Source organism: Chinchilla lanigera, unplaced genomic scaffold (genome assembly GCF_000276665.1).
Source record: "Chinchilla lanigera isolate Chin_1 unplaced genomic scaffold, ChiLan1.0 scaffold00012, whole genome shotgun sequence".
Taxonomy (NCBI): domain Eukaryota; kingdom Metazoa; phylum Chordata; class Mammalia; order Rodentia; family Chinchillidae; genus Chinchilla; species Chinchilla lanigera.
Genome location: NW_004955413.1, coordinates 16,573,773 through 16,594,852, shown reverse-complemented (window position 1 = coordinate 16,594,852; position 21,080 = coordinate 16,573,773). Strand labels below are relative to the sequence as shown.

At 35.8% G+C, this 21,080-nt stretch overlaps 1 protein-coding gene across 1 annotated transcript in view; it reads right to left on the bottom strand.

The window, feature by feature from the left end:
* Window positions 1-21,080, bottom strand: part of Pde3a (phosphodiesterase 3A, cGMP-inhibited) — a 301,905-nt gene that overhangs the window by 47,879 nt on the left and 232,946 nt on the right. Inside the window, exons 3-5 of the mRNA XM_005379045.2 lie at window positions 6,307-6,564; window positions 5,534-5,688; window positions 63-187 (exon numbers count right to left, since the gene is read on the bottom strand). Coding sequence (XP_005379102.1) covers window positions 63-187; window positions 5,534-5,688; window positions 6,307-6,564 — 538 coding nt within the window. The remainder of the gene's footprint in view (window positions 1-62; window positions 188-5,533; window positions 5,689-6,306; window positions 6,565-21,080) is intronic.

Sequence of the window (21,080 nt, the reverse complement as noted above, 5' to 3'; positions counted from 1 at the left end):
GGGTTGGTTACTCCCTGACTGCATTTTCAGAGGAGGAGCCTATTTCCCAATGGGTTACTTGCCTGGGCGATTTTGTTTTTTAGCCTTTACATGGTTAGCTGCAGAAACAGCATAGGACGAAGTGAAGGATCTGCTTTTGGTAAGGGTCATCATCACGGGGCTATTCCAAGAGTCAGGATTAACAGTACTGTAAAGATACAATTGAAAGAAAGAAAATGAATAAATTATTAATTAGTGGACAAATCTTGCCAGAACCCAAACATCATTTTCATAATAAGCTCCCCAATCTGAGCATTGGTCCACGTTCATGGATAGACCACTTTACTTCCAAATGACAAAATATGTTGTCTGGGCTCATTTTCTATTGTAGGGATGTATCAGTCACTCATCAGGAATACTAGTTAACCTAAAAGAAAAGAGCACTTGTCCATTTATCCAATTCATACAAATCAAATATTTTCACCTACTTCTAAAATCATATTCCTTTCAGAATTTTCTAAAAGAATCTTGCAGATTAATTGGTTAAAATATGGGTATAGTTAATGTCATAATGCTTAGTCCAATGCTCTTTATTATATATTATTCTTGGTGAATCTATATTCAAAAATTAAATCCCCCCATAAAACCTGCAAAATGTTTTATTGCAGTATTTGCTTATGGAAGAAAAAGTCTGCAGTAGATCTGTTGCCCATAAGTTTCCTTTACTTGTGCTACCCTGGAAAGAAAATACCATTTTAAACACACAAGCTACAGACATAATGCTAAACACACTAATATCTACTGTGAGGAAGGTAACAGTCTTCTAGCTTATCTTTCATGAAGAGCTACTTGGTCTGTCTAGGTTGCTTATTGTAAATAAATCTGGAATTAATAGATCTATGGAGGAATGTTATATAAACTGGGGGATTAATAGGATATGAATTTTGGAGGTATTCCAAGTAAAAATTTTGCTCTATACACTGCACAAAATTTGCAAGTTAAATCTGAAACAGAATTCATCCTAATTTGGGAGAGAAAAGAGTTCAGGAAGCTGTGCTGACACTCTTAGACTGCTCCAAAGGAGAGGGGCTTGCTCTTTGTTTTGCTAACACCTGTGTTAGCACTAGTAAATTTCCTCCTGGGTAAAATATGTAATTTGCATGAAAATAATCTGACAATTTGATCTTCTGCCAGTCTTAGATTGGCACTGTAGGCAGGATGTGTCTGGTCTGTCTGGGCGACTTATTGAAAATAAACCTGAAACTGGTGGAAATATGGGGTCATGGACAAATGGAGATTGACATCTAAGCTGTGTAATTAATGGAGTATAATTTGGAGAGGTTCCATAGCCAAATGGCTCTCTCTGTGCTGACAATATTATGCATGCTTTGCTTAGAACCTTGAATATTAAATCCAAGCCAGAACATGTGTTAACATGGAATAAAGACATTTAGATAACCACACTAATAATATCAGATCTCACAAAAGGAAGCATGCATGAGCATGTGCTTTGCTATTGCCATGCCTTCTGATGATCAGTAAATTAGGTAATGGATAAAATCCATGTCTTGTGTTGAGGCTGACTTTGTGGTCTAATACTTGTATTATATCTCATTTCTTCTGTCTTTTCTACTTTTGGACAGATTTTTCTTGAATCATTGATTCAGGTATTTAAAAGCTTCAGCTGCTTCTTCTTACTTCTAGTAGTAGTTTATTAAATCTATCATAAAAGAGACATTGCAAGAGTGGAACGAACTTCAGCAATTATCAAAAACAATTACTGCAAGCATATAAAGTATTTGCCTCATGTCCTTCTTAGAAATCTCATCTTGGACATTTCACAACTACTTGAAATTTTGGGAATAATTAGACCGTAGAAAATTTTGGGTCTGAAACATCACTCTTTCTTTCTAGTGCTAGTTTCTCAACTTATCTTGCTGATTGATGAACTGATGATAAGATTTACTGTGAAGAAATTTTATGTCATGCATATGTAGCTTAAATATTTTAATTTCTTATTACATAAAATAATGAATAAATTGTTACTCTTCTATGTACACTTTTAAAAGCCAAAATCTAAACATTACTCTTAGTATATTAAAAAGATTTATCATAAAGACTAGCTCCAAAACTATTACTGGTTTTTTCAAATAAAAACATTAAAAAGTACTTATTTTGAAAAGGTTATAAAGTATAACAGGTGAGTATCTTTAATGCATAGGGATTTGATGACGTCAAGGTACATAAAATATATAGCTATCTCATTGTAATACTATATATTAATTTTAATTTATTGTGCTATTAATAAAATAGAGTATACGCTTTTATATAAAATGCATTATAGTTCACAAGCACTTTCATAGATTGCTTTACGTGTTCACCACAGTTTATGCTTTTCATTGACTCTCACTTCCTGATTCCCGCTTATAGGTCATAATTTGGATTCCGAAGATGAAAGCAGCTTAAGGAAAACTTTATTTGTTTTCTTCATGTTGATAATAAGAAGACATCTCTGGGCCTGTGAAGAAAGATCTCAACCCTTTGTGTCGAAGTAGATTGTTTTGTATTTTTTTTGTTGTTGTTGTTGTGGGGTTTTTTTGGTTGTTTTTTTTTGTTTTGTTTTGTTTTTCTGGTACCGGAAATCAAACTCATGACCTTATGCTTGCCAGGCAGGCACTGTGCCGAGCTAAATCACTGAGCTAAATCCCCAGCCCCCGAAGTAGATTTAATACCTGTATTTATCCCTACAGCAACTCCATCCTAAATCCTAGAAGTGTTACTGAATAGGTAGTAACCTCTTTTACAAAGTTTACAGTTTCCTTTTTGTCTCATATACAAAGGCAGGGGTCAGTTCCATGGTTAATTTGAACGATTTAGGGTATGATGTACGTCATCCTTTTCTATTTCCCTAAAGCCTTTTTCTAAGCACCTACTTCTACTCTTCCATCTAATTTAGCCCTCTAATTATGCACCAGTTCTCTTCTAATTATTCTCTGAGTGGGTATGGAGGCTCAGCCCTGCTAAGGTCTGCATGCTTCAGATCCTTCTGATTCTCAGTTCTGTGTCTTTTCTAAAAGACTGCATTTACCATTTCCCAGTATCCAGCTGCATACCTACAGTCATAAGGTGTGCACTGTTTTTAATTTTTAGTCCTCATTGTTGTTTTTCTTTTGATCACTGCAGTCCTGAAAGTACCCCAGGGAAAGAGCAAGTATGGAAAAGGATAAAAAAAAAGAGGGCTTAAAAAGAAAGAAACTACAGGGCAAAAAGTCAAAGCAGTTTTCAAGTCAGTCATCAATTTGGATAATAGTTCTCCACATGAAGAGGGTTTTAATGTGGGCTTATAATCAAGGGTCAGTTGTAGTTTACGGTGGTACACTGGTCACTTACTAATTTATGGTTTGCCCTTAATAGGATATAGTGGTTGTGAGATGAAAATGTTGTATCACTTTCAGATTTTACATCAGGACTTTTATAGGACAGTGACATTGAGTGGTAAGCAGTAGGAAAAACTATAGCCAGGCAAGACATCCATGACTATTTTTAGGGGAAAGAGAAAGAGTGGGATACGTAAAATTTTATCTCAATTGAAAACATTTATGTTTCAGTACGTACTGTGTAGGAATTCTTACAGGAGTTAAGTTAATGACAGAATCCTTAGGAATCAACCTCCTAAAATTTCTTGGAACCTTATTTGTTGCTACGCTTTCAATTTCAGCCCCCAGTTTTATTTGACTAAGAGAAGAGTAGGGGAGATGAGATTTGACCAAAAGCAACAAAGAACAGCAGAAAGAAAGAAGATATTTGAGAAAGGCTGAATGGATGTCTCCTAGAATCATTCTATGGAAAGAAAACCATGAGGCATTCACTATACTGTGATGAAAAATTTGGCAAGGGGCATTGGTAAAATCAGAATCCGATCTAGTGATACACACAGAGAACGTAATTCATTTTCTGAAGCACATTTAACTATAATACCATTAACTACTACTCAGCAATATTTTATGCTATACAAATTGACAATAATCAACATTTTAAAAGAAAATATTACCAATTCAATCTTCAGGGAATGTTCATAAAACAGAGTATAACCTCCCTGTGTAGTGGCATTTAAGAAATTTTACAAAAGGCAATAAGATAAAATGGAATTAAGCTGATAAATGACAGAATTGCTTGAGTTTGCTTGAGATTCTGTAGGTTTATTGGAATACAAACATTAATATGGAAGAGACCAATTAAACATTTTTAATGAAGAAACCAAGAAAAGTCAGCAGTCATTAAGTTCTTATGATTTAGAAGGTATCTATTTCTCTGCCAACCTCAGCATGGTGCTTTATTTATATTAGAAGCCAAGAAAAGAGGAAATGACTTCTGATATCTTGTAACTCAATAAAGATGTAGTTTTTTTTCTTCCTTGGATCATGAATGAAACTGATATCTGCGTATGTTTGAAAAACTGAAATTATATGATATATATTCTTGCCAATACTGAATTTAAAGCATACTCTTTATATTTTAATTAGAAATTTTAATTAGAAAAGAAGAAATATAATAGCTCCCTTTAAAAGCACTTTTTCTCAGTAGATGTTTTCTTCAAAATTCTTTTCAGATCTTCACAGTATCTTGTCTTTAGATTTAATTCTAGCCCCTAAGTCACTTTGTAAAATTAGAATATAGACAATAAAGTTGAACCTATGCATATGTACATACATACATACATAGGTATTCTTAGGGCGATGATGTAGTTTTTGATCTACTTTTGCCTTTCCTACAAAGCTAGGACAGCTTGTCTGTCAATGGGAACTCTAACAGCTATTTGCAGATGTCAAGCTGGATGCCTCTGATTTAAGGGTCCCAGGATGGACTGACCCTCAGAATAGGCAAAATCTAGCCTATTTATTCTGCACTCGATCCTCTCTATTGAAGGTGACAATGACTGGTGACTATTTTGGGTCACTCTCCTCCTTTGTATTTAAGGTCAAACAACAGAACTTAAACCCATTTACCTGTTATGATTTAGAAATAAAATGTCCCACCAAAGTCTCATGTTTGGAAAGTGACTGCAGGTCCTGAGGGCTCTATACTCATCAGCAGATGCATCCCTAGATGAATTCAGTAGCTGAGCACCATCAGGGGGTGGGACCTGGTAGGAGGGGGGACCCTGGAAGTGTATATTCTTGTCCCTGGCTCCTCCCTTTTCTCTCTGCTTCCTGGATGCCCTGTATTTAACAGTTTTCCTCTGCCATGCCCTCCCCCCATGCTGTGTCAACCCTGGAGCCAGCAACCATGGATGGAAACAGTGAACCAAAGTAAACCTGTCCTCCTTTAAACTGGGAGATCTGGTATTAGATCCCAGTGATGCCCAAGTGGCTAAAACATTATCCAACATTAATCTCTATACTGCTCTGCATTTAAGCTACACATCCTTTCCATTTTCAGAGCTGGCCTCTAACCAACTGTAATTGGCTGGGCCTCTCTTCTCTTACCATGCATACTTTCTTTATAGTAAGTAACTTCTCAGAGAGACAGGAAACCAGCAGGTGCCCTGTCTTACCCGGATGAAGGTGCTTCGTGTAGCTTGATGCTGGCACTGCGGTCCCTCCTCACTGGTGCAGGTTCCAAGGTGGGCAGACCTGTGGCTGAGGTGGTAGTTGTCCATGTTGATGAAACTCTTCTCAACAAGCCTGGGGGCAAACTTCTCCTCAGGCGCTAGGAAGGAGTGTTGATTGTATTAACAAGCATGTTTTATATCAATACATTTTATGTAATAGAGTGGCAAGAAATAAGTTTTTAGTTAGAAGTGAATTAGTAAAAATACACTGATTGACTATCGTCTATCTAAAATTAGGGTGCTCAGAAACTCAAAAGACTTTCTAGCCAAAATACATGAGTACTGTAAAAATACTATCTTTGAGAATCCTCATTTCAATGCTTATACAGACACAGAATTATAGGAATGAGAGTCAATTACCTCTGGGGTGATTTTATAATTATTTTAGTTCAATAGGATTTATGCATGTATATACACATACTGTATTAGTTATTATTAGCAAAAATCTTTCCACAAAAGTTACTCAATAATTTATATTATCTTATACAGCGGTTTATACTCCCAAGAACCACTGGTGTATTTTTACAGCTTTGATTTATAAATTACAAGTGTCAACTGTAAGAATATAACTCACAGAATGCACTACCTTTTTTATGGTAACTGTGACTTAGTCATCAGTGACATGTGTAATGTCATTACTATTAATTTCTCTTAACAGAATACCCAGGAGACAATGAAACTTTTAACCCTTTAGGGAGCATGTCATGAACACCCACCTTGGGAATGGTGAGCTTGTCTTTTTCGGAGCTCTCTTCCAAATCCGAACAGGTGTAGTTTTCACTGAAGGAAACCGTGGGGTTTGCTCTGGGCTTGTGGATGGTCGGGAAGGTGAGCTGTGTGCTGAGCAGGTTGCTCACAGCCCGCAGGGATGTGCACACATTTGGGGGCAAGTTAGGGTCCGCCAGGAGGTCAGTAATGAGGCCATGAGCTTCACCCATCACAGCAATGTCCACTGTAATACTGGTTCCTGAGGACTGAGACAGCAAAGCAGAGAAGGCTCGGTAAGAAAAGACTTGAGTCTGGAGCCACGGAGATATGAACTGGGCTTTTTTTTTTTTTTTTTTTTTTTAATTGAAAAATAACTTCAGATGACTCGAGAATTTTGACAAAATCCAATTCAAATTATATTTCTATTATAAATTTTGCTGCAATTTGTCATAGGCTTTCACTCTTTAGATGTGTTCATGGCAAATTTTTAAAAATTATTACATTTTTATTTCAAGTAATTTAAATAGATGCATGAAAATGATATATATCAGTGAAGTACTATGTGATATTTCAATATATGTGCACACTGGATAATATTTAATCAAGTTCAGTATATTTATCTCTTCTAACGTTGCTTATTTCTTCATGGTAAAAATATTGAAAATCCTTTTTGTCTAGTTGTTTGAAATATACATTGCATCCTTATTATCTGTGGTCACCCTGCTCTGCAGTAAAACACTAGTGGTTACGCCTATGTATGACACACTTTTTAATGCTAGAACTTGGGGAGGAGCAGAGATGATTTGAAAAGATTAAAAAGATAAACATTAATTTTTAAAAGGCAAAACATTTCAGAAAATTAGAAAAAAAAATCTTCATATTGACCACTCCTTATGAAGCGCTCAACATTTTATGTGTTTCTCATTTAGAAATTTCACTTGGAAAATACCATTCACATACCATAAAACTTTAAATTCAGTATATTTTAATATGATACTTGAGCGTGCCATGTAGTATCCAACTAATATTAAAGACAAGAAACTTCAAAGCAACCCAGTCTCTGTTCAAATTCACAATCGATCCCTTCTCTTGCAGTTGGTAGAGAAGGTTTCAGTCCTGGAATTCAGCAGCACAGCTGCGAAACTGCCCATTAGATCAGAGACACTGTGAAACTGCCCATCAGATCAGAGACACTGATCTCACTAATGAAATGAGGAGGGCAGAGGGAGGCCAAGACCAAGGGGAAGATGAGCCCTACAGACAGATGCAGAGGACGGTTAAAACTGGCACGTTGTCCTGGTGTGAGGCCCATGGAAGCCACATAAATGCAATCGCATAGCAGTAATTAGGTTAGAATGTTCTGGAACAAGGCTATTTAGATCTAGGTCCTGCCTTCTTTACCACTCAGAACTTGCATAATCTCTGCCAAATTACTAAAACTCTCCATGGTGTGATTCCATTCATCTGTAAAGTATGCATAATAACAATAGGACCAAATATAGAAGGCAATTACAAGAATTGAAATGAATAATTTATGTACAATACTTAATATGTTGGCAATTATAAGTCTTCAATAATACTCATGTAATTAATACTTATTAATAGTAATAATTGAATTTTTTCCAATAAGAGCCATCAGTACTTGGTTGCATATTAGGAAGAAAGTAAAGTTTCTTTTTTCCCCTCACAGTGGACTTAAACTCCTAGGAGATAAAAAAAATTAAATGCATAAAAATATAAGATTATTACAAGAAAATATGGTGGACTATTTTATAGTCTTGAAAATAAAATCTTTTAGAAATGATATGAATCCATAAGCTTCCAAGGAAACAGGGGACAGACCTGACAATATGAAGATGTAAACAACCACAGCACCTCAGAAATGACCATAAGCAAAGGGAAAAGTCTGTGAGAAAATATTTGCCACACAGGGAAGGAAAACACATCAAAGAAATGGCTTTTAAAGGCCAGTAAAAGGAAGACCTGCAGGAAAGGAATAAATACACATTCAGACAAAATGGAAATAACCAAATATATATAAAAAAAAGCTACTTGCTTCCCTAAGAATTAAAATGCAAATATGAACAAAGCAACTATTATTACATATCAAATTGGCAAAACAATAAACATGGATAGCACGAAGTATTTGTATTGATTTGATTAAACAAGTAGTACGTGAAAATGATAACTTTGGAAGGAAATTCTCCTGAATCTATCCATTTGTAGTTTAAATGTACATATCCTACGATTCAGCCAAAAACCAAAGATACTTGGTTTAAAGACATATATCTGCAAATACAGAAAAATACAAAAACAAGGACACAAAGGGTAAAATAATTCCATGGTAACAATGGATGAAGAATGTGACCACTAAATGCATATCAATGGGGAAAATGAGCCAAGTTATATTACAACTACATTATAAAGAGGTAATAGTTTAGGGTCAGGGATATAGCTCAGTGGCATAGGTGCCTGCTTGGCAAGTGCAATGTCCCGAGTTCAACTCCTGGTACTAAGAAAAAAAAGTTGAACTAGTTTAAAAGATTTGGGTAGATCCAAAAAATGATTACTTGGCTAACGCTTACTAAATATTGTTCACTGGGAGGGGAGTATACTCTAGAAAAAGTATGTATTATTTTTATAAACAGAAAAATATTATAATCATGAAAATACCCAACATTCATGGAGGTACCTAGTGTTGTAATTAGTATAAAGAGATAACTTATACTATAAAGCTATCATACTGAGTATGTAGATATTATTACAGTAGCAGCATCCATAATAATTGTAGTGATAACTGACCCTTAGTGAGCAAAAATCTACAAAGCAGGTACTGTTATTTATTGTATTTTTAGTAGTTACAAATAACTTGCCAAAATAGGGAGTTGGAAAGCAGAAATGCCACGGTTGTAAATACTTTGATTCCGCAGCTCAAACACTAAACCAAGATGATGAAATGAATACTGAATGTTTACATTTTATGTTCCTAAATATATGTGCAATTATTTAAGTCCTTAATCATAGAACCTGTGTGTTCTACACAGTAGGTATATACAGCAGATAAGTAGCCTATGTACAGAGAAAAGTGCAATTTAATAACTTTAGCATATATACTTATGCGTGTGACATACCTATATGTACACTGTTAAATTTTTAAAATGCTTTTAAAAATGTCATTGAACTGGGTTAACATCCTTTTTAACAACATATATTTTAAAGAGAAAAAAACAGTAACAAAACAACAACAACAAAGACAAAAACAAAACAACACAGAAATGATACAGAATTTCAAAACAAGTTGATAGGAATTAACAATGGTTGTTATATTACATATCGTTATCTTCAATGAAGTTGCTTAGATTGCCAAATGTAAGAATGCAAGATTGATCAAACCATTAAAGACAATAAAAAGTAACCAAAAAAATTAGAAGTGATACAGAGCTTCACTAGAGAAGATAGTAAGAATTCAACAATGGTTGTTAAATTGCATATTGTTGTCTTCACATTATTTGTTCAGATTACCAGATAGAAGCAAGCAATATATATTTTCAAGTGTGTCTCTAATCACTATACTTTCAAAAAACTCACCCACTGTTACATCTGAAATAGAAATGTTTATTTCTAACCATGTTGTTCTAACAAACAAGTCAGTACACTGTTTTCACTAAAAAAATAAAAATTTTAATTCAAACTGTTTTCACAACATAAAATGTTCAGATATTTTGGTATTGAAATTAACAGTTTATGCTGTAATAATTAATGAAAATTCTTAAAATGTTCTCCATACATAAAACTACCAATCTGAAGAAAAACTGCAGCATATATATCAATTAAAGTTAGAATTAGAATTTTAAAAATACATTATGGGTAAGAGGAAAAATCTTTTTTTTTGGACAAGTCTTATAATTCTCTAATTTAGCCTTTCTAATAATAAATTTTCTCTATTTTAGAAAGTGAGGACGATATTTCCTATACATTCAGAGAAAACAAACACTGCAATTTTTAAAAGTAATTTTAAAATAAGAACAGAATTAAAAAACTCAACCTTATGAATCAATGTTAGTGTTGCTTAGTAATGTAGCAAATGAGTTTATTATATATTTCAGTGTTACTATGCTGTTACTTTTATGAAAACAAAGATCCTTAAATGAAAATAAAATCAATATTCAAGCCAACAAGGACAAAATTTTCTATATTGGAATTGGCCAAGGAATCAAAGTGAACATTATTACTGTGCAAAAAAAATCTCCCTACTATTATTCAGGTCCTGAACTGGGATTCTGATTCAAGAATTGCATAGCATCACAGTCCAAAGTTACATCATACATGAGAAGTGATCACCACCATTTTGGCTAGAGTAATTCAAGGCTTAAATGAGGCCTGAAATCTAAAACCAACAATCAGATTTGTTTGCCACAAACCCGCCAAGACTAACCACACATGAAATGCCAACAGGCAGAAAGATAGGCAGGTTGCTACTTCAGTAAACAGCAGGCAAGCTGTAAAACGGGGTCCAAGTCCAGGCGGCCATTACCGAAGAATTTCATGGTGGAGGGCCTTCAGTCAGCCATGTAATTTTAATGTTTTAAAAATCATGTACAAAGCAGGAAAAAAATGACTCATATAGGGACTACTTCTACACCTCTTCAACTTTTAAAAAATTACATATATGATAATAAATAGCAGATAAAATTTTTATATGTGTAGATATAAAATAAAATTTCCAGGTATTCCATAACACTCAGAAATACTTCATTTATCTAGTGAAATCTTAGTGACAATAAACACTGAAAGTTAAGTTTATATAAAAGTCACTTTAAAGAAAAGTCTTAAACTAACAGCCCAAAATCATCTTCAAGTGCAGCAACGAGCTGTACTGAGCACAAAACCACAGTTGTCGTGTTAAGGTACAGATGATCAAACAATTTTTCTCCTCTTTAAAAAGAAAGCTATCAAGCAATATAAAACATTCTACTTCACAAGCTCTCCTCATACTAGAAATATTTATATTTAACATTTGAGAAAATGCAAGTATAATTCCCTAGACACCATTTACGTGACAATGAAATTTGGATTACCACCTTTAAATAGAGAATCTGGAATTTCAGTCTTATAAACAGGGGAGGAAAGTGCACTTTTATGTATCAAAGCCAAAATAGCAGATTCTCTGGTTACATCCTCCACTCCTCAATGCTTCTATTTTTAAACACCTTGCTTCCCCCTCTTTATTTCCATCTGATCTACGTCAGCATCTCCAGATGTCCCACCTAATACTTCTTACACAACTGTAAACGGTCTTGCTATCGCATGATGTCGGTTGCTTCCAGGTTATCTCTCCTCATAAAGCCAAAGCCCAGATAATCTGGGAATATAAAAAATAATTAGGATGAAAACAAGAAATACAAGCCACATTAACGTACCTTCTAGACCAGACCATTTAAATACAGAAAAATGTTTTCTTCCTTGTGCTAGCATTGGACTAACACTGAAATGAGTGACAGCTGTGATAAAGAGGAATCTCTGAATATGTGTGGGGGTCAGGATGGATTTGTACGCTACGAAAGGCATCTAAGTTTCCCAATTATAGATTGTAAATTATCAAAGAATTCTAAGTCTCTGTAATCACATCACTAACAGGATACAAATAAAATGATGTATCTTTAAGCACTGTGTCAGATTACTAGGTTTTTGTCAAAATCTTCAGATCACAGACCCTCTGAGTAAAATCTTTAAGAAGGCTTAACTATGGTTACAAGGCAAATGAAAAGACAGAAGCAAATAAATACATATCATGTTACTGGAAAAAATGGAGGCATCCAGGGAGAAAAATCAGAAAGAGACTGGGAAAGTTATGGTGGCAATAAAAATGCGTTGTTTAAGATGATTAGAGAGATGATTTGACACGGATTTACAGTAAGAATAACGCATCCAAGACTTCATAAATTTCCTTTGAAGTGGTACCAATACCATCAAGTCACAACTCTGCTTCCTTTGTATTTTAAGGCAATGATTAAACTGATAACTTAATGAAATAGGTTGAATGCATCCCTGCCCAGAGGCAGAATATGTAATAATTTTCAAGTCTTCTGACTCAGTAAATCATTTGATGTGTCATTTATCTAGGAAGCTAGGTTATTCTAACGGGATAAAAAGCATTACATGTAGCACAACTCAAAGGTAGGTTACACATGCTAAGACACTAAAATCAATATCTAAATAATCTAGTTGAAATGTTACATGCCTCAAGTTTGGGCACTTAAAAATATTTTTCCAGTTTCATAATAATTTCCCAAAACCAAAGACACTTTTTCTAGAGGTCCTACTGCCCATTGAGCAAGGCCCTAGAATGGATTTACATCTTGGATTCTTCATCAAAAGCCTAATTTACAGATGAAGTTAAAATATGTTATCAGAGATAAGGGACTTTTATGTCACATTGTTATGAAGCTCTGTTTTTAAAACTTCAAACTTCCCTAATCAACTACTAGTCCTAATTACATCAGTTAAGAGGGCATCACAGTATTTTTAACCCGATATCTTCTTTCACTTGAAATGAGATATATGTATGCCAGGGCCATTCATTATCATTCATGGAATAAGAAAATGCGTAGGATTTCTTCATACGCATCATTTGTAAAGTTACACATGTGAAAGGTTGGAAAGTAAAGTTATTAAGTGCTGGGATGGGACAGAGGAAGTTTTATTTCTTTAACTATTTTCTGTGGTCATTAGCATTTTGGGATCTGAAGTCAGACGGTAGGTGTTCAAAAATTTCACCTCTGTTAAAGATTTGGGGAAATTCATTTATAACTTTACCTCTTGCTGTCTTAGCCATAGAAAAGAGTATTATTAGATAATATTGCTGATGACTGAATAAAAGCATGAATATATAGTGCCTTGGTAGATGACTTAGACCAAAGTTCAAGTTTAATAAATATCATATATCATCAACATTACTGTCACTGTACTAAAAAGCTGATGTATATTGCACATGTAAGAGATATTTTTCTCCTACATGTGTTGGGCCAGTAGTCTCTTTATAAGTATAATGAGGAAGCAAGCATGATTTCTTTAGCAACAAAACCAAAATACAACGATAAAAATGATAACCCAAATATTTCTCCTTCATATTGTAGGTAAAACTAGTCAAAGATTGCACTCCTTACTCTCAAAGGTTTGTAATTCTTCCGGCAGTAACTTGGTTTTCTAACGTTCCACATACATCACTTTACAAATTGTGCATATGAAGAAAGCCTTGTAATACTTCGTTTTAGGCTCTTAAAAAGCAATCATATAAAAGTTCTGGTTTCAGTTAACATGGTTGATTGCACTGGCATGATTTATAGCACAGTGTGTGAAAAGAATTCTATGAGCAGGCATCTGAGCTCCATTGTTGGCGTTTTTTTGTTTTTAGTTTTTTTTTTTTTTTCCCTTTCTATTTAGTCCTCCTGGGAGGCACCCTGGGAGGCAAACACAGCATGGGAAGAAGATTCTGAGGGTGAAAAGGGAGTGGGATGAGAAAGGAGTAAGCAGCATAAGAAATGACACATAAGAAAGACAGAGTCACTGGGACTTGCCTTGTCCAACTTTGGTTCTCAGTGCTGGGAAAAGATGCATGAAGGGTTTTGGGAGCGGTGGCCTCCTGCGTCTCCCTAGCGCACAGTTTGCCACGCCTTCACTCCAAATCTTTCCCTGAGCCCCTGTCTGTGATGCTATGAAATAGTATCTTGGTCTTCAACCTTCTAAGTAAATTTACAAGATGAGCAGGACTTGATAAAATGACCTCCAAAGCATTATAGGTTCTGACCTCAGAGCCAGCAAAATTGCATATGTGTTTATACTTTCATAGGACTCATTTATAATTTTAGACTTGAAATTGGTTGGGAAATTTTTTAAAAATGAAATCATGTGAAAATTTTGCAGTAACTCATTGTAGGCTGGACCTTGGCTAAAGGCCATCCTAAAGAGACACATGTTTGCTTATTTTAATTTTCTGGCAGGGAGTCTGAGCTGACATTTGCATTCACTCCTTAAGATAATATATATGTTCAGTAGGAGGAAAACATATAGGATCTTTCATCAAACTGCTTTCAGACACAGCTCTGCTAGCAGGTCTCATCGGAGAGGTCAGACATAGCACATTTCAGCAGTTAATTTCTGTTATCTTTTGATGTTCAAAGGCCATTTCAAGTTCCAAATAGGAAGAAGCACATGGCCCGCTATCCTTACATACAGTACTGCCCTACAATCTATCCACAAATAAGCCATAAATTGTTAACATATTCTGTTTATTTTTATTAAATATCTTCCTGACACTAGTGAATTCATCCAACTATTCAAAATTAATAACTATCAGAGAACACTGATTTGTTACTTAGACAGCAGAACATCCTTATTAAATCACTTACTGTAGTAAGCACCAATATCTTTGAGACGATAACCCTAACTGCCTCTGACCTTTAGGCTGGTTTTCTTCCCTTCTCCTAATTAGAAAAGATGAGCTGCTTCGCACAGATATGAGGCATTCCTGCAATGAAGTATTCGTGCAAGTGCTCCCACAAATAAATGCAGGAAGCCTTGGTTAAGTCTCAAGTGCTATACAAATTTTAAAAAGCATTATTATTTCAATAGGTGAAAGACACAAGATGAAAACTAGATGCTCTGGTGTAAATATGCACTTTTAAATATAATAGCAATAGTTAAAGAAGGAAGGGGTCGCTTGGCATGAATTTTGAAAGTGGATGAATTTTGGAAGGTCTTTGTCTCTTAGATTTTAAGAATTGCTTTTAAACTTGAACGTGAGACTTCCCTTTGCTTATCCTAAAAGCAGTTTTGGTGGACAACAGATGGCAGTGTTCTGCCTTTTAGAAGAAATCTAATTAATCATCTCTTCTAGAAGGACTGCAGCTTGTTCATTAATGGGCAGAGTCTGGTTTCTTTTTTCACAGAAAATAAAAATACAATAAGAGAAACCTAACATCCATGGGCTATTGGTTGAAATTAGTAAAAAGGTAAAATTATTCTATATCCATCAGGTTCTTCTAAAAGTGAAATTATAATCACATGACAAATACTTTGTCTAAGTTGCCAACTTTTAAATTTCCTTTCTTCCCAATCTTGTCCTAGAGACTGAATGCAAGTCTTTGCACCTGATAGGCAAGGATTCTCTGACAGAGCCAAACACCCCTACCTTTCTTTATTTTCATCAGTCATGTTAGAAACAGCTCATTTCCATACACAATTTCTTCCATACACAATTTGATTAAAACTGTTTTCCACGTGAAAACTTTTATTGAATGTAAGGTATTTGTATCACATGCAAAATCCATCAAAATGTGCATGTGAACACAACAGTTTTATAAGCCATCACTGGCTATTACCTGGTCCCTAGTGTGGTGTCCCCTGGACTCTCCCATCTTGTAGGCACTGGGAACTTCCCTGTGCTAACTTGCCGCTATTCTCAGTCTACAATATCTTCCTTGTATGTCACAGTTCTGCCCCAAAACATCTCCATATTAGTGCCTGCTGAGCTAGTCCTCTATTCCATATCTGGAAGCACCCCCAAAACAAATAAACAAATGGAAAATCCTAGGACCTGTCACTTCTGAGAACACTGTTATCTCCGGTCTCTCTGCAATAGCACTTGTCACAGTTTTCATTTTAACTTTTGTTCTATAGCTCTGTGATTAAGGCCTGTTTTTCTCTGTTAGGCTAAAAGTCATTAAAAAAAAAAAAAAGGTCAATGTTAAGTTTCATTGACCAATTTTAATCCTTTTACGGCTAGTGTTCCATTAACACATAATGATAGACACAAATTTTTTTCTCTTCAAATTCTTGTTCCTCAAATTTTATAGGTAGCACCTATGAATTTCATGCAAGAATTCAAATAACTGCAACCTTCAACATAACCTGGAGCCTCATAAAGTAACTGTATTAGAAATGATGAGTGCATAAGTAATATACTGAAAATCTCCAAAGATAAGTAAATTCCCTCTCTCTAAATCTGTGTCTTCAAAAGTTGCAAAAATAAAAGACCAATAAATTACCAACATTCAGTATATTTCCTTAAAATGAAACGAGCCCCCACAGTTTCTGGAAGCCATCCCAATAGTCAATTTTCTAGCACAACTTCAAATTCTAATCCTGTCATTAAAATTTTTAAACAATTGAGATTTGTTAGATCAGAAACTGGAGTCAAGAATAAAAACTGTTTTCCAAACTGATTCCAGTCTAAAAAATATCCTGAAAACAGTGAAGCTACCAAGAAAGTATACAGTACTGATTTTTTAAAAAGGCAAGTCTACAACATTTTCTATAATCAAAGACATACATGAAAAGAATAATGAAAGGATTAGTGTATATGGGTAAGTATTCTCTGGAAAAAGAGAAATCCTTAGTAGGCTTGGAGGCAGACAGGCTGCCTATCTGGAGACAAACACCAGGTGAAATACAAAGAGCTTCAGGTGGAAAAGATGAGTCTGGAAAAGTTTGAGGGAAAAGATCAAGACAGGAACGTGAATCACATTCCAGAGGACCGATCAACTCTGAAGGATGCTGGGAACCTTGCCCAGCTGTGACACTGTCAGTATGTGTAAGGAGTCAGGCTGATGTTCAGAGTCATGCTCTGGGGAAATGGGTAGCTAAGAATGTTTGACCAGAATCCAAAGAGAATCAGCTTTGATGAATTTGCTCAAATATTCATCCTTGACTAAGTATATCATGTCCACAGAGTGATTCAAGTTGCACGTCTGGAGACAGATCTGCACTGGAAATACACAACGGGGCATAGATGTCATACACATGGTCATTTCTACAACACACTGCCGTAAAATGTGGGAAGACAAGGGTGAAGGTGACTGAGAGCAGAGCTGTAATCCCTGCTGGGTTTTAGGGGCCACCCAGAAGGAAAACGCACAAAGAGGGGACAAAAAACTCAGAGTTCGTATCAAAAGGGTCAAAGACAGGTACTCATCAAAATGAGAGTATGTCTGCAGTGAGCAGTGCTTGAAAGGTTAGTAAATTCTGAAAAATGTCCCCTAGTTTAGTGTCTCAGAGGTCATGGCAGCAACCTTGGGAAGAAGAGTTTCAGAGGGGAATCAGTGTTGTGGGCACACTGCGGTAAGTTGAACAATGAGAGGAAGATGCAAAAATGGAGGTCATGTAAGAGAAAACTAGCTATTAAATAGAAGACAGAGATGTGTCAGTGTCCAGTGGGGACATACAGCCTAAACAGTTGTTGGGTGAGCCAGCAAGCATTCCTGTTGAATGGGAGAGCTCACGTGGGAGAGAGGCTGAAACCAGCAGAAGAGAAGGATAATAAAATGGATGAAAACACAAGAGGCAGAAGTGAGGGGGAGAGGCAGTGAGCTTTCACAGTAAGAGACACCTTGGTCATGATAACGAGAAGAAGAGCATTTGTGTATTTACAGATGAGAAAACAAAGAAGTTCTTAAATTCTGGCTTTTTCTGTTTTGTAAGTCAGTTAGTTGATTCTTTGCTCAGAATGTGCTATGAGTCATGTTGAAGTTAGGATACCAAGGGGAATAAAGAACTCTTGAAAGAAGAATAAGTTGTTGGTTAAATTTTCGGGCAATATTAAAGGTCCAGCTGAGGTTAGAGACCAGGGACTCCAACATATCCCATTGTATATTCTGCATATCACTGGACATGGAATTTTATAGGAAAACGCAGAACAGTGAGAACAAATGAGATCTTCCAGGGAGGAAACAGGAAAGACTGGCCAGCTGGACTGGAGATCTTGGCAGGTGGCAGGACAGGTCTAGCTGGACGTGAGGGACAGTGCAGACAGGTGAAAGAAGTATGAAGTCAAGATGTGGGTACTGCCTGAGAAAAATGGTGCAGGAGTCCATTAGTATTTGGTCTCTCAAACAGGAAGATCTCTGCTTTGTATTAGCAGAAAATAGGTTTAAAAGGATGTATGAGGCCACATTTCAGATGCCCGTGGACAAAAACCAAAGTTTTCTAATTCTATTAGTTTATAATTGTGATGAAGGATATCTAAGAAGGAAAGTGACATATAATCAAACATTATGCAATGCTTGAGGAAGATTAGGGTGACCAAGGTTGAAAGAATATTAAACATGTGAAGCTGGGATACGTGCAACATTCGTGACCAAGAGGAAAGGCAAGAATGAAAGCAACACGAAAGAGAATCAATTGTATATGGAAACTGACTAGATAGGGGGACAAGAAAAACAAGGGATTTATCTCTCCACCAGTTTTTTGCTGTCTCTGTTTTCTCAGTCTGTCTTTCAGAAATCTCCTCAGTAATTCCAAGCTTCACCAAATACTACGTGAAGAATTCACCGGGGAATGTTTAACGTACATATTGGCTCTGACAAAGACAACGCTCCTTTTTGATACCTTACGGTGGTAGGCCTTACAATGTCAGTAACAGAGGATGGTGAATGCTCTCAAGGGCATCAAATGGATTTAATACAACAGCAAACATTTCATAAATGGATTTAAAAATACAATCAATTCCATTTTCTATACCTAATCAAAGATATCATAAATTAAGTACGTAGGTTTCCAAACCTATAGAGCTATCAAATTTCAAAACGTATATAAACCACATTTTTGGGAAACATAGGATGTATTCTTTTCCTAAAGAAATATTAGAAATGATGGCATTTCTGAGCTAGCTTACAGAAAGCTTCACATAAGGGTAAGTATGATACAAGTTTTGTTGTTGTTTTTCCATTGTAAGGGCAACTTCAACTAACCCATTTTAATATGAAAAATACATTTTATCAATGGAGTAGTTCAAAGGTGAACATGGAGGTAATGTGGAAATTTCCACCTGTGCCTTCTGTATTTAACAAATACTAACTGGCCATCTACCGGGTACTGTGTAGACCCCAGTAGTGTGGAGAGGATGGAACACACGCTGCCGTCCTCACGCCCTGTGTGGTCTCGTGATGGATGCCCCTCCCTCAGAATAAAACAAATCAAAGAGCACAATGTGCAGCTGAGGAACCCTGCGGATATGCAACAAGTACCTCTGCTTATAAGGACAGTAAAAGCCATTGTTTCCAAATGAAAACCATTGTTTCTCAAAGTGCACCAATCAAACCACCTATATCTGGACTGTGGGCTTTCTTCACCGAAACTTTCAAAATGGCCATGTTAACTGAGCCCATTAGCATTTGTACCTCTCCTCAAAGTAGCATCAAAACAAACAAACAATCTCAGATCTTCAGAAAGAGAACCATGAGGTGGATGAGACACACATAACATACTCATAAGGCAAAGAGAGAAACCTCGGTTTCTAGGCATTTCCCCCCAAATCATGAACCCTCATGACTCTCATTGCCCCCAACACCTATGTCCCTCCTTTAAAACATGTTCTCAGGACTCTGGGGAGTAGGGAACACAAAATTCCCTTGCTCACTCAGTACCTGAGTGTCTGTTTTTTGCTAGCTGGTTTTAAGAGACATGGGACTAAACTGTCCAATTGATACACGTAAAATTTGAGAAGTTTATAGTGACATTTGATTATCCAAAGTGCAACTCACAGTTTATAAAGGAAATGACTTTCAAGCTGTGAAACTAGTACACAAAAGATTAAGACATTTAATTTGTTGTGCCACTAATCCCAAAACTAAACTGCCTATCAATTTTGTAGGTATATCCTTGGGTACAGTCAATCACTTTTGATGCTAAGAAAAGAGCCCTGCCAATTTGTTACATACTTTTGGTAAACTTCTCCTCCTATTAATCTTTATCAACTCAGACTCTCAGCATCAATGGAAAGTTGCTAACCTCACAAGTAAGTTTCAAGATTTCATGGTATACTCCCTTCTTTCACATTTCTCTTGAAGATGTTAAGTTAGACTTCCCAGAACTAAGGCTTAGGGAAGAACCTCACTATTAATATTTCTCCACCAAGAAAAAAGTCACTTATTCTTTCTCCCTATTTTTCATACCTAAGTCAGATCCTTCATATTATTTGCTCCAGAAGGAAAAACTCGTGGGCTCTCCTGGGGCCTTCTGTTACTGATAGGAAGACATTGATCTTCATTTTCTTCTTAGGTGACAATGAAAATAAAATTTTATAAAATATCCGTTTACAAGTCTGGGTTACTCACTTCAGTTTAAGAAACTGGTTTCGGTGGTAATCTTATTATATCCAGAATATTATAGGGCAGGGAAAAAATACAATTATCCTCGAGTCAGCAGGCCATGGTGGCCCATCAAGATATTTAACAGGCAGAGAGGTTGGGCAAGACTGTCAAGGTTACGGATGGGAAATATTTCAAAACGATGCTCTAGTCCTCACATTTATGAAAAATGAGTTGCTGAGCAGAGGAGGAAATTGGGTAAGTAAATAAGTCATTTGGTCATAATGGTGAGTCACTCAGGATGCATATCAGGGATTTGTTTTCTCCTTGTGGACATAATTGCTAGTTCGGACAATGCTTCCACATGCCCTTGTTAGAGCTATAATAACAGATTTAAGAAATACAAAGGGCAACAATTTGTAGAAATTCAGCACAAGTTATTTAAGACAAATATCCATGTAAATGAGAGAAAATGACTTCAGGAATAAACTAAGATTAAAATCTTAAGAGATTAACATACTTAGTGATTAAACTTCTGTTTGCCCCCTCCCCCAGGGGGATTGGGAAAAAGGCTAGAGGGAGAAAATTTGACATCTAGTTCTTTAGCTATCATTTCAGTCACTTGTGGTTTTAGTTCACCTAAAAATAAGGAGATGAAAAGTAAAATATAAAGGCTTTAATTAAGATATTCCATAAGA